Genomic DNA, 19177 nt, shown 5'->3' on the forward strand with positions numbered 1-19177 from the left:
TGGAATCAAGACAAACTGACGGTCAGTGTCACAAAATCATAACATTTCTTTATTTTAAAGAATTCTCGAAATCCTAAAACGTACTGTTTATGTTAGATTTTGAATCCATGATCTTCAGAGTGGAGTTTTGCAAGGCACTGTACACTCAATCTTAAATAAATGTGGCATTATTATCATCTGAGAAACGGGAACGTTAACCCTCATTGTTACCTGCATATCAGGACAGCAGATGGCGCTACAGATGTTTGGGAACTAACAGCATCAACCTCATCCTACATTCTAACGATAGTTATATATATATATATATATATATATATATATATATATATATATATATATATATATATATATATATATATATATAATCTTTAAATCAAGTTGCTCCAGTCGTTGCTAAGACGAACTTTAATTTCGTAATTGTGTAAAGAAAATGTACATTTGACACAACAGTAAACAACATAGTGCAGGTTTATTTTATTTTTTTCTTCTTTTGTTGCATTTTCATTTTATTTGCATATATGTATTTATTCATTTGACAGCAGATCTGCCATTCAAGGTGTTGACCAACAGTGCTGACATTTTTTTTTCAAAAAATCTTCCATATATGTGTGAACCATTCCTTTAATATGCAGACAACTACAACTATTTGTAGGTTTATTTTCTCAAAGGTGTAAACACCGTGGCACAGCAACTCAACCAGCCTTACACAGCAATATTGACACAACCAATGGTAAACGGGAGTGTTTGAGCAACCTGTTTGAAAATGTATATGCCTAATTATTTGCCAAATCTATGACACTAGTAGTGGTTACAGTGAAATGCTGATGGAATTTTTATTTCCTGTAGATCAGAAAGTCACTCAGTCCATCACTGATTGCAATCAACATACCGGAGGGAGCTCATCATCTGGATTTAAGGTACAAGGCTTAGTAAGTAAATGATGAGTGAGGGCAAAACTGTGTAAGATAAAAATGCAGATCCATCTTTTGGTTTAGTCTTCTGACAATACTTTACCTATTTCTTAGGTACAATTTTTGTTTTTTTCAGGGAGTCAATCACTGCTGATCCTGTGTCAGTGATCACGGCTCGCTGAAATCATTGCTAAATGGGTGAAGGAAGCAAGGAAGCAGTCACGAGGTACATTCATTTACAATTTATTTTAACCTTTGTAAACTTAACAATATTGAATAAATACATTTTGCACAGAAAATACATGAACATTAAAAGATCCCAAGGAAGTATGAATTTATTGAAAGGATAGGCTACAAAGGAAAAGAAAAATCACTATATACTGATACCCAAGTTCATTCCTTAAAAAAAACGATACTTACAGATTATCAAATTGAGTTGGGGTGCTAAAACCCTTCATTAAGAATAATTTGCACAGCTGTACCACACATATTATGTGCCTTAGGGTTGTTGAACTAATTTCAGACAATTTCTTGAAATTCTTGGCACATCTTTGGTGTAGGAGTAATTTAGAATCATGTTGATTTGTCAATGCATGAGGCAGATTATTTACCCAACGAGTCATGTAAAGCCCTTCATTTAAAAACTTTTGAGATATGCAAGCTCAATGCAGTCTTCAATTTCTCACAGAATCAGAGAAAAGATGGCAAGAAATGGTACACTGAGAACAAATATAAGTTAATTTAACCATTAGACTGTATTATAAATAATCACAAAAGCATTTATTCACAAAAAGCAAAACAACAAATATTGTCACAACAGGCATGAAATGACTAAAATCGGTCGATTTTGATAACTTGATTCTCAATTTTGAAAATATACTTTTCATGTCATTGCTCTGTATATTCAAAGGCACACATGGAACAGAACACATCACCACAGCATGACACAGAGAAACCAGTCAATGTTCAGCCCTTTTTGAACACCAGCGAAGGCTGTATTACAAACTGCATACAAAAAACTGGTTGGTTAAAATGAGCAAAATATTTTACACAGTGATATCTAACTTCCAAACTGCTAGTCAAATACAATGCATTTACTACATCCGTGAGCTTTATACATAATACGCATTCTTTGACAGTTTAAAACAAAAATAGTTGCTTCACCTGCTATCAGTAACCTTAAGACATTCTAGCACAACAAAGCCTTTATCAGACCCACATAAACTGACCCACGATAAGAAAAGAATCAATAACTTCAACATTCCACCTTTAATCCCATGAGAAAACATTTGGAAATTTGTTGAATCAAGTTCCACCAAACCTAGTATCAAATAGAAAATAAAACTGCAGTATTAATATAAAATCCAAGTACGAAACAGTTTTTCATTTACATATATTGTAAGATCATACAAAAATATTACTGACAATCACATCTGATATAGGCTCCCCTGAAAGAGTGAGATAAGAACATCAGTCATAACCTTGACTCTAGATATTTAAATAACATTGTGCTTGATTAATGCTCCATTTAAGTATTTAAAGTTCTGTCACATAAAAAAAATATTCAAATAGCACTTGATCAAACTAAAAAAACCTGGGATAATTATACCGGATTCAAACAAACACCCACTAGAAAACATTAAGATCAATTGTAGATATTTGCTATGTATATAGGGAATAGAATGAAATAGAAACCCTAACAAACAACTGAAAAAAAAAAAAAAAAAAAAAATTACATTTTCTCTATTCACAGGATTGACAGTAAAATCCTTCACAGCAGGTTTGAAGTTTTAGGCTCAAAACAAATGAGTGAAAGTCAAAATAATAAAACACCTATGATTTACAAATATAGAATAGATATTTTCCTCTTCCCCTGATTTGGTTAAAATTATAAACATATGTAAATTTGAAATGCAGTCTGGTAACTACATGTGCTAAATGCTCATATGTTCTGGAAAACAAGTTAAACTCGAGGGAATAATGATGCATAGAAAAAAAATTACAAAGCAAAAAACATGATGATAATGATGATGATGTAAGACCCTGTAAACGCCCCTCCCAAACACCATGACAAAACAGCAACAGTTCTTTAATTTAAAAAATACATACAAATTAAAATTCTAAAAACACACCATAAAGTGCTTGCAGTCCCCATAGGTTTCACAGTATTTAAGTGTTTTTTGTCTGTGTGTTTGGGCTAAGAGACTGCAAACTACACACACTGATTCAGTGGGTGAATTTAGCAGCCCAGCTGAGCAAAAGCATCATTTGCACTTCTCATGCAGAGATCACCACTGCATACTAACCACATTACCTGCAGATCTGTGCCTTATAATCAGACTATGTGATTCAAGCAACATAGTTGATGCTGTGTTTATCGGTCACTGAATTTTTTTTTATAGTTAAGGTTTTATGATTCTAAAAAGGACAATTCTGTCGGTTTCTCACCTGCATATTGTTTCAATACAATATGACTTTACTCTGTGGAACAAAAAATAGATGTTAGTCAGGATGTTAGCCTTAGTCACCATTCATTCCATTGTATGGAAAAAGATCCAATGACCAAGAATGGTGATTGAGGTTAACATTCTTCTCTCATCATCTCTTATGTTTCACGAAAGTAATAAAGTAATCCAGGTTTCGACCAACATTAAAGTAAATTATGACAATGTTCATTTAAGGATGACCTCTCCCTTTACAAAAACAAATATATACATATAGTAAAAGTCTTTCTACAAATGATTTTATTATGGCTCTTACAATCATTTCACAAGATAATTTCAAATATGAAAAGAGGCTTGTTCCTAGTGGAGAAAAAAAGATGGCAGTTTAGATATCAAAGGATAGAGTAATCTTTGAGTGTTCAAGGCCCTGAGAGAGGTGTGCTTGATTAGGTGAGTGTGCTTATGGATCCATTACTCCATTTGTGGCCATATGGGTAGGGGATGGGCCTCAGTGTTGAAGACATATTTGTCTAGGTCGATAAGATTGGGGTCATCTGAAAACAGCAGATAGAAGTATTTGAGTGTCTCACCCAAGAAGAAGCTCTCCATCTTGTCTCTGGGACTTGGATAGGCTGGGTCACGAACGTTGTTTATGGATGTATAACCTCCAGTGGAAACCTGTGGGGAGGGGACAACGTATGAGTCACTACATGAGAGTTGTTTGTTGACACGTGAACTTAAAAAGAGCATGAACAGCAAATCTGGAAATGGAGACAGACAATGTTTTTAGAAACCAAGCGAACATGAGAAGACAAGTGGCAACACAGCTTAGACATGCAAGTCAGGGTTTTGCTTAGAGCCGGTGTAGACAATATTTTGGTAAGGATCTCTCTTTTTTTCCCTCCAAGCAAAACTTATAATACAAGATAATATGGCTGCACCGGTAACCCCACTTTCTTTTCTTATACTACACACTATAAGTAAGTACTTTGCTGATTATTTGAAAGTACATACTGGTACTTCTGAGCAAATAGTAAAGGCAGCGTAAAGGCAATGAAACAGAGATGGGAAGTTTAATGAAGTAAAGTAATTTGCAGTTTTTGTATGTTGAAATATAATAATTCAAAGCAGCAAGCATGCAGCAATACATTGGTAAATAAAATATTGAGATTAAGTTTCAGTATAAATTAATTATTGAATGCTTGCATTTCCATGTGCCTTTTAATTTAAGACCGTGAGTATTAAGAGTATGAAGCATTATAAAATTGTGTCTTGATACCATAGAATTTCTTGTTGTGCATTTACAATTGGCAACTAGCTAAATTAACTAACATTCTATTCATTATTACTTTACTTAGTTCATACATTAAAATGCTTTCATTGCCACTTTTGTACAATTGAAAAGGTTGAAAGAAAACAGTCACAAACTCCTTTACATTGCACAATGGGCCTCATTCATGAAATACAAGCAACCTAATTGTTGGGTAAATCATTCATAAAGCTGTTCTGATGGAAATTCTAGTATTTTTGAAAGTTTTCATATTTTTAAGTGTTAGTTGGTTCGAACAAAATTTACAACTGCTCCCGACCACATGTAAATCCTGCTTAAGATATCCAAACTCGTCATTCGAGTAAAATGAAACTTAAAAAATAAAATGATAAAAAAAAGTGGTTTGCGGTTTTCTTTTTAAACCATCTCCTTGGTTGAAAATGTTTCTTTGATACTTGCATTTATTTTTTTAGTCCAGTTTATTCCCAACCCTGCTTCTTAAATTAAAAGCTTCCCAATCATGGATTCAATGAGTGCCCTCTAATGTGACTGGTTGGACAGTTTCTTCTTTTGATAGAAGCTTCACCAATGTATTATAGGCATTGATAAATCATGTTCAGTTGATAAAGTTTTTTTCAATGCTGTTAAACCTATAAATAAACATGTCAGGGGCATTCACAATACAAAGGGAAAAAACTTGTAACTTGTAAATGTTTATTAGCTCACAGCATTTTGGACAAAGACCTTCTATTAATTTCTCTATAATTTCAGTTGCAAGGGAAGAATGTCACTGTTACCATCATAATTTAGCCTATCTGAGAAGTTTCACCAATGATGCTATTCACTCAACTGAACCAGACTAGATTAAATGGTGGAGAACCTACTCCTGCCAGTGTGAACTGAAAATTGTTTTACACTAAAGCTTGTCAAAGCATTTTTTTTTATTTGATTCACAAAAGAACCTCTGATGACAGCCAAAACATGCGATGAAAGTAAGTTCCTCTTTGTGACCATACCAGCATGTTTGCTAATTAAAATTTGTGTGGCATTTTAAAACCTTTTCATTACTGTTCCGCATATCCCTATTCACATTTACTAGCATGTCTGATGCCCTCCTTATAGAATGTTTTCATGGGCGTGGATTATGATAATTGTGATTGAACATGCACATGCCCCTGTGGCAAGGAGGAGGGTGGGGCCGGGCTGTGATGACGCATGCCCGGCCCCTAATCAGGCTAATCAAGCCAGCGAGAGGGATCAGTTCAGGAGAGAGAGAGCTACAGGCAGCTGCCCTGTATGCATCAATGTAACAAGGTTAAGGTTGGGAAAGGAGGCGGCAAGAACCAGCTGAACAGTCAAAATAATATTTAATGAGACATAAAAACACAGAGACAAAACATAAATGCATACAGAGCAGCTGCCTGTAGCTCTCTCTCCCTTGAACTGCCACATATATAGTCACTGCCCAGCCCTGCCCTCCTCCTTGTCATAGCCCAGTATTTATGAATGTTTGGAATTCAATAAAATACACACTGAGGGGTATGAAATGATTGTGAATCTGACGGAAAGTTTTTGTGAAGTTCCATTTTACGAGTAAATTACTCAGAAATTACTCATATTTACAAAAGTTTCATGAATGAGGCTCAATGTGTTTAAAGTGATATTAGACAGAATGCATGCACAGATGCACGCATTTCAAAGGTACACTCAAAACAGAACACCATCCATTCACTTTTGGCATACTCTTTTAACATACTATGATTTGGACCACACCAGTTCTAATCTTTCATTCTACTTAGTTTGTAAACTGGGATGCAGTGCAAGACATCACTCACTATTCTTGCTCTATGTTCTAAAAAAACCTTCAAGGTTAAACAGGAACAATATTATCTCTCCCACATACCCTTGTGTATTTATTGAAGTTCTGCAAGATCTCCCAGCCCCACTGCTGGTACTTCTTATCCTTGGTAAACCTGTACAAGTAGACGAGGCTCTCCACTGTCTCTGGCCTCAGCAGGTTGTGCCTGTCTGCAACCTGTAAGACATGACAAGATCACAAAATTGTTTCATTTCATAATTTAGTCATCCGACAAGCACCTGTTTCAAAACTGTAAACAGTAGAAAGAACTGCAAGCTCCACGTAAGAGTTAGCTCACCTTTACATCTACATCCTGTGTGCTGCCTTCATGCATGTTGAAGTGAGCTATCTCTGGACTTAAGCCTGTCTCCATCTGGGCATACATCTGATAGCAGGTCTCCATCAGCTGTTGTGCCAGCTCCATGTGATCAGCAGGTAGGCCATGGTGTGTTCCAAGTGCGAGTGTACCAGGCAGGAAACACACCAAGTGGTCCTGAGAGAGAGAGAGAGAGAGAGAAAGGCAAATATACAATGTGGCCATTTAAATTTTCAATAAATTTTTCAGGCCAAATCACAATTGTAATATTCCCTGATATTTCTTAATTCTCCATGCCCATGGGAACCCTAAAACTAGCTATTAAGTAGTGTCTGCGGATGTATTCACTACATCAAACACAACATATCTGACTGAAATTGAGGACTTGTCATTCTTTGCGAACAGGCAAACATACCATCTTGGGACTGAAGTGTCCATTGGTTAGCTCTCCTACAAATGTGAGCCCTAGAGGAGTGGACTTCTTCAGCAGGTTCTTCTTCACCCCTTCCACAGCCTGCAGATAGTCCTCCAACAATCTGAACACACAGAGCAAAAACAATACTTTGAAACCACCACATTTATTCTGTGATTGAATCAAAGGATCTCTAGTTCAGTAGGAAAGACTGCTCCATTGCTAGTTGGAAAATGACTGTGGGATATTAATCTATGCTAAGCTCCTTTGACTGTCTGTTCCCCTGAACATGTCCATTTGATGTGTTTGTTTCCATGAAAAAGTGTCTGGGGTCATGTGCAGTGTGACCATGAAATACCAAGAACAATCTGTACCAAGATTAACACAGATAATTCTGCAGGCACAAATAGAGATATTCAGTGTGCTATAAAACAAACCAAAAAAATCTAACTGTATCAGGAGCGGTTATTTAATATCAAGCAAATGTCAGTGGTTAAATATACATGGCTGCCAACTCTCAATCTGTTCGAAGTGAAAATGTTTGCCTAAAGGAGACTTGTCCAAGTACAGGTGTATAATTGTTTTTGTATTCCCACCTCAGGTTAACCAGTGGACAGTTCAATAATCACATTCAAAATTCAAATTTAGGCAGTGTATATGGAGAATGAGTTGCTTTATGCTTTCATTCGTCCCATGATAAAGCAGTCTATACTGAAAGGACTATTTTACATTGTGCCTAGCTGCTGGTATTTCCATGGCAATGCTGACACAAGACAAAAAGACATAAAAGCCCAAGGCACCTACTGAAGCAACATCGATTCAACAGGTACCGAGTATGAGTAAGTAAACTTCATGACTCTCTACTGGTCTTGCTTCGAAATAAGACATCACTTGGCACTACACTTAATCTGAATAGTTTGATTGTACAACACTGTGCAAAACTCTGTGCAGGCACGTAAGATGTTTCACAAAAACAGTTGTCTTAAGATGGTTATTTATATCTTCAGCTTTAGTGTCAACAGGAAATATAAATTTTAGAGTCCCAAACTTTCTTTTTGCAAATAGAATAGTCAGTCTGGGATTACATGAAGAGACAGAAGAACTGTGATGAATTCTCCAAGAAGCTTGAACATCCTATCTTCCAACAACCAAGACAAACGGTGTCCAGGTGTACCAGGAGAATTGGTGCGGTTTTGAAGGCAAAAGTGGTCACACCAAATATTAATTTAGCCTTTTTGTTGTTAACTGGGATTTGTATGATGTTAATTGATCAATGGAAACTATTTCTATTTCTGTTATATATTCTGTTCCTCACTATGCAACATTTTGCAAGAGTGCCTAAACCTTTTGCGCAGTACTGTATATACACGATGGGTAGAATTGGATTGGAAACAGATTGTCCATCTCATTTGGGAACAGTTCTTCTTGTGATGCGTCTTTATCAGGTTGTGAAGAACTGTCAGGAAATTTAAGGCAGATACCGAACACCGTTTTTTTTTTATAACAGATATCAGGCAGTTCCAATCTGATCACCATTATTCTTTTTAAAGTGCCCTTTGCTACACTTTTACAAATTGTATGCTGCAGTTTTATGTTTATGCCCCACACTATAAAATGACATAATTTATTTTTTAAATGTGAAATGCTAACATTTATTTGAATAGAAAAAAAATTAGGAATAGTTCTGCTGTCACTATCAAATATCATTGTGACACTTGCAACCAGTAAACACAACGAGAGCGTCACACACAGAAGAGATCCGTTCAAAAATAAGAGAGCTTTATCCATTAAGCTCAAAAAGATTAGTTTACCATCTCAGTGATTTAGACCATAGCATGACGGTTGGTGCCAGACGTGCTGGTTTGATTATTTCTGTAACTGCTGATCTCCTGGGATTTTCACACACAACAATCTCAAGACAAAACAAAAAACATCCAGCGAGCAGGAGTTCTGCTGACGGAAACACCTTGTTGATGAGAGAGATCAAAAGAGAATTGCCAGACTAGTTCGAGCTGACAGAAAGGCTACAGTAACTCTCATAACCATTCTGTAAAATTGTAGGGAGTAGAATAGCATCTTAGAATGCACAACACGTCGAACCTTGACACGGTGGGCTACAACAGATACAACCACCGTTAATACCAATAAACCATCGCTTGAATGCCACAGCCAATTTGAGTATTGCTGCGGATCATGTGCATCCCTTCATGGCCTCAATTTACCCATCTTCTGATGGCTTCTTCCAGCATGATAATGCACCATGTCACATGTCAGCAAATGTCATCTCAAACTGGTTTCATGAACATAACAATGAGTTCACTGTTCTTCAGTGGTCTTCCCAGTCACCAGATCTGAATCCAATAGAACACCTTTGGGATGTGGTAGAACAGGAGATTCATAGCATGAATGTGCAGCTGACAAATCTACAGAAATTGTGTGATGCAATCTTGTCAACATGGACCAGAATCTAAAAGGAACGTTTCCAACATCTTGTGGAATCCACACCATGAAGAATTGAGGCTGTTTTGAGAGCAAAGGGAGGCCCTACCCAGTTTTAGTATAGTGTTCCTATTAAAGTGCTCAGTGAATGTATATCTCTGATTTAAATCTCACAAAATAATGCTGGGCTGAGTGGCTGATGAGAGATTGAGAGCACCTAGGCTGCATTCCAGTTCAACACTTTAAGCCATCCCCTTGCTAAGTTCCCTCCATTTCATGGACTAAGATGTACGTCAGTGCTTATGTTGCGCGAGAGCCCACTAACTTGTACAAAGGGTTGAAATGGAACAGCCTAAGCCCTTGATCACTTGGAGCTTGTTGTTGCACTTGCAATAGAGCTAATGTTATTATTATTAAAAAAAATGTATCCCCTTTTCTCCACAATTTAGAATGCCCAATTTCCACTACTTTGTAGGTCCTTGTGGAAGCGCGGTTACTCACTTCAATCCAGGTGGTGGAGGACAAGTCTCAGCTGCCTCCGCTTCAGAGACAGTCAATCCGCGCATCTTATCACGTGGTATGTAGCATGTGGAGGCTCATGCCACTCTCCACGAACCACGCACAACTTGCCACGTGCCCCACTGATGGCAAGAACCACTAATCGTGACCACGAGGAGGTTACCCCACATGACTCAACCCTCACTAGCAACCGGCCCAATTTGGTTGCTTAGGAGAACTGGCAGGAGTCACAGCACACCCTAGATTCAAACTCGTAACTCCAGGTGTGGTAGTCAGCGTCAATACTCGCTGAGCTTCCCAGGCCCCCTGATGTTATTATTTGAAAATATTTCACGATTTCTATATATTTACACGAGTTGAATTATGAGATTTGGAGCTGCCTGAAGCATACATCTTTGTAGGCTTGCTCCCTCTGTCAAAACCAAGGGGTTGAGGTTCTGTCAGCAGAAACTTCGCTCGCCACTTAACGAAGTGGAACGGACTTCCATAATGGTGGTGTGGATTCCCCTGAAGGGAAGTGCTTAGGCAAGTAAGGGAGTGGATGTTTAAAATAAAGTGGTCTCTATCGCTCCACACAGTGTCTGACTTTCATGACTCTTGTTACATTGAATATACTCAACTTTGTATTTGCATCTTTAATTGTCGTTTAGCAATTTGCCTTCATGTAAATTCATGAATGCTTAGAATTGCCAATAACTCACCCTCCAATGACCGCAATGTCATGCTTCGAAGGCTGAGCAAGTGCTCATTAATTAGTGGCAGTGTGTGATTTCATGTGTGCAGCAATTAAAAAAAAAAAAAAAAAGATCGGCCCTGAATCTAGGCCTGATCGCAGATTTAAGACAAAGATAATTTAGATCACTAGTGATCGATCTGTGCACCGCAATAAAAAACTGTCATGAAACTACTAGAGCAAACACTTCAGAAACATGTGAGAAATGCTGATAGGGAGACACATAATAAGACTTCACTTACTCGTTCTCCTTCTTGCCTCCCTGAATCCATTGCTTCAGTAGGTACTCATAGTAGCTGTCAGCTCTGGCCCCCAGCGTGTACATGCCCTGGTGGGTGAACTGCCCATTATTGGTATTGATAAACATAGGTACTAATCCATCTCGTTTTCCATCCAATTTATGGACCTGCTTCATTACTTCCATCACCGCCAGCTGGAGAAAGAAAGACATGGATGAAAATTACCCAACGGTTCTTATGAGAAAAGAATCATGTATAAGAGTTTGAAGCCAAATGGCAAATAATCTTGCAACAAATTTAGTCTAAGGAATAGTCAAACCCAAAATAAAAATTCTGTCATCATACTTGTGTTGTTTCAAACTCATAAGACTTGTGCATTTTGTAAAAATATCCTGGCCACTACTTTCCATAAAATCAAGTAAATGAGATGCAAGAGAGCAATTCATTCAGCAATTGGACATCAGCTGCAGATGTCACGATTTTCAGTTAATAACAATTTAGAATAGTTCACCCATAAATTCTCTCACCATGTACTCTCCCTCATGCCGTCCAAGATGTGTGACTTAATTTCTTCTTCAGAACCCAAATTAAGATTTTTTTTTAAATATCTCAGCTCTGTAGGTCCATACAATGCAAGTGAATAGTGAACAAAACCTTGAAGCTCCAAAAAGCAAATAAAGGCAGCATAAAAGTATGACTCTAAAAGTATGAATTTATGTCTTCTAAAGCAATCTAAAATTGAATTGGATTTAGGGGAGAATAGACCAAAATACACCTCCTTTATCACTGAACATCTTGCCACTGGCATCGCCATGATTTCAAGGTTGATACTGCTTCTCCAGGCCTTGACAAATGTGCAGAACACTAGATGGCACTACCAAGTGTACTTGAGCAACAAACCATGATCACCAAGGAGACTGATGATGTCACGATTTGCAGTGTAAAAGGAGTTATTTTTTTAATCTTTTCTTACCCAAAACTGATTGGATTGCTTCAGAAGACCTGGATTAAACCACTGGAGTTGTATGGATAACTTTTATGCTGCCTTTATGTGCTTTTATGAGCTTCAAAATTTGTATCACCATTCACTTGCATTGCATGGATTTTCAGAGCTGAGAAATTCTTCTAAAATTCTTTGTTTTTGTTCTGCAGAAGAAAGGAAGTCATAAACAATTTCTATTCTATGGCTTTAGAAGACTTGGAATATGGCACACAAGTCACATGGACCAATTGACACTCTTATGGTGCATTTTTGTTGTTCTAGAACTTCACAGCCTCAGTCCTCATTCATTTTCATTTTAATAAGTTATCAGGACACCAGAGTAACCAGAGGACTGAATGATAGGAGGTTCAGTAAAATACATTTTATTTCTGGGTAAACTCTCGCTCTTTAACTGAGGAAAATATATGTGTAAATTGTGTTGACCTGGTATTTAGGATCTCCAGTGAGCCGACTGAGCTCTCTGAACTCCAACTGAATGCTGGTGACCTCAGCTACACTGCTGTCTGAAGTCCACCGTGGAGGATGAGCTATTCCCTTCCCAATGTTCACATCAGAGTAAGGGATTTTAGAGGGCGTTTTGAAGGCAGGCATCAGTCTGGAGCCAATATCAGTCTGAAATTCAAGAGATAAAAATATCATCAATTTAACAGATCATAGTAACAAGAGAAAGAGAAGCTCTCTTTCTTTGTCGTGCTGATGCTCGACTCAGACGAAGAGATGAATAGGTTTGTAAAATGATAGTTCTATCAGCAGATGGATTGGAGGAGGCAAGACTGAGTGACATCATAAAGCTTTTTCTCTATTTGTTCTCTCTGTTTCCCTCCATCCCTCACTCTCTTCTTCTTACTCACAGCTTTATCCAGGAACACAGAGTCTCCAGTCAGATGATAAGTGCTCAGCAGGCCACCCAGGATACGAATGGTGCTCTCGAACAGATTAACATCCACGTTTTTATTGAAGGAGAGTTCTTTGGCCACCCATTCCCTGGCCTCTGCAAACTCTTTGTCAACAACATTTACATACATGTCAACAACACTATAAACATAGTAATTGGCTTCAGTGATAAACTATCATGATCATCATCCAAAAAAAAAAAAAACCCTGTTTGTTAAAAGATGGGACAAATTTTTTGTACAGAAGCCCACAGAGGACATAAATATTGTTTTTTTTTATTATTTTTTTTACTCAGTATAATGACCTTTTTCCTATTTCTATTGTATTTGTTTGGACTTTTTTTATTTTTGCAATTCTGTTTGGTACTGCTAGTGAGGCAACAAAATTCACATTGCAGCTTTACATTTTATGACTTAAATGAGACTAGGATTTTTATTTTCATAAAAAACAAATACTGTGATCTCCGAAACACCACACACTAAAAAATAATAATACTTGGCCTGTGTGGGCTTCCATATTTTTTTTGTCAAGTAAACTAAATTACCCTCTTTTAGACCCAAGATCCACATAGTGTCCAGAGCATCAATTAGAGTTAGCCCAAGTCCAAACCACTCTCCAAAGGATTTAGAGATGGGTTTGAGCTCATCATGTCCCCAGGCAAAATCTTTGTAGCCCTTCCAGGCATGTCTAAATGCTTCTCTCACAGCCTCTTGCCTGCTCTCAGCTGAAACAAACAGAAACACAGGAAACAGCTGCTTCAGTGCAAATCAGCTATTTGCTTAAAGTATTAATGGAACCGTTCACACAAAAAAAACTATTCTGACCTAATTTACCCCCTCATGTTGTTCCAAACCCAACTGGGTTTCATTCTTCCATGGAAAACAAATGGAGATGTTACACAGTATGTTTTCTCAGTCACCTTTCACTTTCATTGCATCCTTTTTTCCATACAATGAAAGTAAATGGTAACTGAAACTAACATTCCACGTAACATCTCCTTTTTTGTTTCATGGAAGAAAGTAAAATGGGTTTGAAACAACATAAAGGTGAGTAAATGATGATCATTTAAATTTTTGTGTGAACAATTCCTTTAATTTTAAACTGGCTTTCTTCCTGTTCAAAACAAAAAGAATGTTATGTAGTTGACAAAGGAACAAACCAAGTGCTAATGAAGATGGGTCTTCTTGGTTTTCTTTCTCCTTGGTGTCAGTGTCAGACCCCTGTTCCTCATCTATCACAGCTCCATGCCAACTATAAAAATGAAATGGAAAAAAAAAACTGTCCAAACATTCCATATGTATATCTAGTCCAAGATAGTCAAGCTCATCCTTGAAAAACAGACAAATCACTTACAGACCTTACTCATGCTAGTGACATTTTTTTTTTTTTTAATGGGAATTACAACGAGGATGTGAGGGATAGACTTATAGTCACTTCAATGGTATGTACTGCAGTTTAAAGTATTTTTGGATCGTTCTGCAGACAAAACATTGATAACATATGTCCAAGAACATTCAGTATACAAAGAACTCCAGACAACATGAGTTGTGGAAAATCAGATGTGATCTAGAAGCATTATACAGCTTTATACATGCCACTGAAGAGATATGTCTATCCCTCACAGCCTCATTGTCATTCCCATTAAAAATCAAAGATGGCGCTAGTGTGAATAAGGACTATACTGCCCGCATTTCAGTCCAGCAGACATAATAAATCTAACCTAATGACTGGATTCCCTCCTTCAGACCCTTTTTCTAAATTCTTCATGTCTGGTCCATCATTTCCTTCTCCCAGTGGTCCTGACACATTTGTTTTGCTTTGCAAACGGTTCTTCAAGGAGGGTGGTCCACGTCTGCCCTTTTTCTAAGAAAGATGCGCACGAGTCACCACTGCCACAAAATGCAAAATCCAGCACAAAGCACAGACTAACAAAATAAGGTTATCCAAATCAGCAAGCTAGAAACAAATGGGTCACACTAACCTCAGAGGGCAGCTCGGGAAGATAGGGCCTGTAATCGTTTTTCAGGTCTACAACAAATGTTTGTTTAGCATCGTCCCCGTTCCCCCATACAGCACCATCTGAGAAACATGAGCACAGAGAATGTTTAAATCACTCTACAATCAAACCTTGATCTTAATGGAGATATTAGGTTAAATGATAACAGCTCACCTCTCCAGTGTTCTATGAGAGTGGGAGATGTGGCTATACCACAAACCAGAAGCAGCAGCAGTGTAAACAGGATCAAGCTGCGCTGCAATCTGGACAGCTGTTTCCATTTCTGGAGACAAAAGCCAAGGTGATAAATACTGTACATTACTAATGTATGTTTTTATTTGTTAAAGAAGTATTTGAATGGAAACCAGGATTTTTTTATTTCTCTTATAAACAAGAGTTTGAGCCACTTTGTAGAAATACTTTAACTTTCAGAGGACAAAACTCCCCCCCCAGTGGATGTGATGTCACAATCATGAGCACATACTGTATGCACAGTCACGTTTCAACATCGATTCATTATTGAGCAACTTGCCTCGCCTAATCAAGGTGAAGTATAAGGAGGAACTGGGACAGATGCTATTAGGCCTAAACACCAGAGAAAAGATGATCCTTTTATTCCAGTAGGCAACTACACACTACAGTATATATATATATATATATATATATGTGGAGGAAGTCCACCAAATGTTATTATCGACAGTAGCTGCACCTGCAACTCTGTATATCCTTCCCAAGGACACCCAATATTAAGCTGCGTTCACACTGCCAGCTACTTTGTTGCTGCATGTCGCCAGTGGCTGGCGATTAGGTCACTAGTGGTGTGAATGGAGAGTAGCCTTTCCTCCATCTTTCCGTCACTGCATGAGCTGAGTGAGAGAGAAGGATCATGTGAACTCTACCATCTTCTCTGGTATTGTCCGTCACTCCCGCAAGTCGCTCTTCATTTGCATAAAAGTTAAACATTTCTCAACTTTGTCGCATTGCTGGACACGCCCACATCAGGTCGCCCACACTCATTGAAAATGAATGAGATGAGGTTGTTTTATCACTGCGTATCGCTGGCAGTGTGAACGCAGCTTTAGAAAGATCTTTGATCATATCAGTCCTAATTTAACAAGTCACAAAAATAGCCCACATAATTCCAAGGGTCAGAAAATCCTCAAATAAAATAATGGTGGTAACACTTTACAATAAGTTACCATTTATTAACATTAATGCATTAGGATCAAACAACGAACAATATCTTTTTTTACAGCATTCATTATTGTTGGTAAATAAAAATGCAACTGTTCATTGTTAGTTCACATTTGATCATTATGCATTAATTTATGTTAACATATACAACTTTTGATTTTAAAAATGTATTAATATATTGTGAAATTAAAGATTAATCAATACTGTAAAATTACTGTTCATAGTTCATGTAAAAGTGGTAATGACATGAGGATTGAAATGTTCCTTGATCTTTTGACATATAAGTGGTCATTGTACTATAAAAACATATTGTAAGTTTCAGAACTCGAAACTTTCTCATCACTGCAAAAAGAGCATTTGTTAAAACCAAGCTGCCAAAACGACTAATTCTCTACTTCCTCCACATTGTGAGGTCACACTGTGGTAGACATTTGAATTTGACCGCCTCCACAACAACACATCAACATCTACTTTACCTACTCACCCTACCCAGCCACGGCGAGCAGTGAGATGGCAATGAGAGAACAGGTCAGTCAAGAGTAGAGATGCAATCATTATAGTGGGCGTTTACGGTCAAGTCTTAAAGGAGAAGCACCAACAAAACTGAGCGTTTCTGACACAGGGTCAGAATGAGGGTTGAAAATGATCATGTTTGTGCAAAACACTTCACTAATATAATAAGTGAACCTCAAGGAACATATTAAAATAAAAAAAAAATAAAAAAGGCATACCATGACCCATTTAACTAATGTAGTCTACTAATGTAAACAAATGGAACCTTATTTTAAAGCGTCACCATAAGTTCCTAGTGCAAGAATCTTGACTGCAATCTGACAGATTACAGATGACAAATATAGCACCTACTGAGTTTATAGAGCACATTTGTGCTACTCAAAGACAAAATATTAGAAATATACGTTTGTTGAATATGAAACTCACCCTCCAGCATGACTGCCGCCGCCACTGCTTGCTGTTTGTGTAGCTGCCGCTTTCGCTCAGAGTCAAAGATACATAATCCCTTCTTGATGATGGAAGCATGATGCACTCTCTTTCTCCCCAGATTGCTCATAAACTCGGAGTAAAGGCTTGTGTGTACACCAGAGAGACAGAGAGAGAGAGAGAGAGAGAGAGAGAGAGAGAGAGAGATTTTATTATTATTATTTGTCATTATCTGTTTTGTGTATTAATGCTTTGGCAATATTGTATGTACACAAGCATGCCAATAAAGTACTATAAATTGAAAGAGAGAGAGAGAGAGAGAGAGAGAGAGAGAGAGTTTATTATTATTATTTGTCATTATCTGCTTTGGCAATATTGTATGTAAACAACCATGCCAATAAAGTACTTTAAATTGAAAGAGAGAGAGAGAGAGATTTTATTATTATTATTTGTCTTGTCATTATCTGTTTTGTGTATTAATGCTTTGTCAATATTGTATGTACACAATCATGCCAATAAAGTACTTTAAATTGAAAGAGAGAGAGAGAGAGAGAGAGACTTTGGCTCAAAAAACCTTGTGAATTTCCATCCAATATAGAATTTCTGGCTGCTTTATGTTTAAATATGCTGCCAAGCGGGCGTTCAGACCAAACGTATTGTTGCGCAAAAAAAAAAAAAAACAAAAAAAGCTAGAAGCGCGACGAATAGAATGCAGGTGTCTGGAGACGCGAGATTAAACGAGGCGCTCCTGCGCGCGACGCTAAAAACAGCGAGGTGCAACGGTCAAAGACGGACGTCTAGATCATGTTTAAATTGAACTGACAGACTCAAAATACATTCGGTGTGAACGCCCCCTTGGTAGGCAGCCCAGTGTGTTTTCAGGCACAGCGAGCCCTCAAGCTGGCAAAACTTATCTGACAGTAGCTGCGTGGGCAGCAGCATGACACATACGGTTCTGATAAACACGAAAAGACTGAGAAACATCTCCTTTTCGATGTTTCACAGTTTACACAGGTCAGTTAACAACGGGAAAATAAAATTGCGATTCATTTTGATTGTGTTTAAGCTGACTGATTTACATGTTTTATTGACTTTGTATTGAAACTCCAGCTCGACATCAGCTGATAGGACCCTGTTAATTATCGACAACAACAATCACATAGGCTAATGTCCTAACAACTGTCAAACGTGTGTGTGTGTGTGTTTCGACAAACCTTAAAACTATTAATTGATCATTTAGGACAAAACATAGTGACTCGATTTAGTGACAAATTACAAGGAAATATAAAACGCACATTGTTAAGGCTCGTTCGTACATGCAGAGATCAGACTTCCGTAACTTATTCACCTCTCTTCCTGGTGTATCTTCAGCTGTGTGAAGCTGAGCTCTGGTCGGCTCAGGATCTCACGACGGTCCGAGGCATCACTGAGGGGCCTACAGCTCACCAGCGACTGTTCAAATAACTCCTCTGACTCAGACTCATGATCTGCGCAAAATACAGCACGGCTCTCCAAAGAAAATAAACAAGTTCTCAAACGGAAGGGTTAAATGTAGCATACTTCAGTCATTTTGGCAGCTGACGTGTCAAGTGACCTACTGCCGATGAAAACACAGCCAGTCAGATATCGGTACTCGGGAGGCGGGTTTTTACACTTATAGTGCTGGAGACTTAAGCAATGTCCACATTTTCCTTCAGAGGGCGCCAAACACCTAAAGGGTTGCTCACACCGAAAAAGTTTATGCGAAAAAAAGTTAGACGCAGTTCCACGAAAAGAGCAGAAAACAGGTGTCTCAAAACGCGTTTTTAACATTTTAACATTTGACATCGCGTTGTTAGTTTAAATGACCGATCGGACCGTTGCACATTGGCCTCTAAACCTAAGGGACCCTGAGCTTTAAACCATTATTATTTTAATTATTATTATTATTATTATTATTATTATTATATCTAAGATCTCTATTATAAATCCACGTATATGTCAGCCTGAAATGACAGCGATCTAGCAGCA

The 19177-nt window shown here is 37.7% G+C and overlaps 1 protein-coding gene across 1 annotated transcript; it reads right to left on the reverse strand.

Moving 5' to 3' along the window:
* Positions 1–1147: 1147 nt before the first annotated feature.
* Positions 1148–18812, reverse strand: man1b1b (mannosidase, alpha, class 1B, member 1b). The gene is made up of 14 exons (XM_052125694.1): positions 18516–18812; positions 17168–17313; positions 15209–15317; positions 15020–15117; positions 14759–14901; positions 14198–14289; positions 13583–13762; positions 12996–13144; positions 12568–12756; positions 11145–11335; positions 7215–7335; positions 6782–6976; positions 6529–6660; positions 1148–4033 (listed from the first exon to the last, which is right to left on the reverse strand). Exons 2-14 carry the CDS (start codon positions 17264–17266, stop codon positions 3827–3829), a joined length of 1905 nt encoding a protein of 634 aa, XP_051981654.1. The 5' UTR covers positions 17267–17313; positions 18516–18812; the 3' UTR covers positions 1148–3826.
* Between the last annotated feature and the right edge of the window lie 365 nt (positions 18813–19177).

Source organism: Xyrauchen texanus, chromosome 4 (assembly GCF_025860055.1).
Source record: "Xyrauchen texanus isolate HMW12.3.18 chromosome 4, RBS_HiC_50CHRs, whole genome shotgun sequence".
Lineage (NCBI taxonomy): Eukaryota > Metazoa > Chordata > Actinopteri > Cypriniformes > Catostomidae > Xyrauchen > Xyrauchen texanus.

Coding starts and splice junctions, on each gene's coding strand:
- man1b1b (XM_052125694.1), bottom strand. CDS start 17,266: ATGCTTCCATCATCAAGAAGGGATTATGTATCTTTGACTCTGAGCGAA. Junction 12,757..12,995: donor CTGTGTTCCTGGATAAAGCT/GTGAGTAAGAAG, acceptor CTTGAATTTCAG/ACTGATATTGGCTCCAGACT. Junction 4,034..6,528: donor ACTTCAATAAATACACAAGG/GTATGTGGGAGA, acceptor CCCTCCCCACAG/GTTTCCACTGGAGGTTATAC.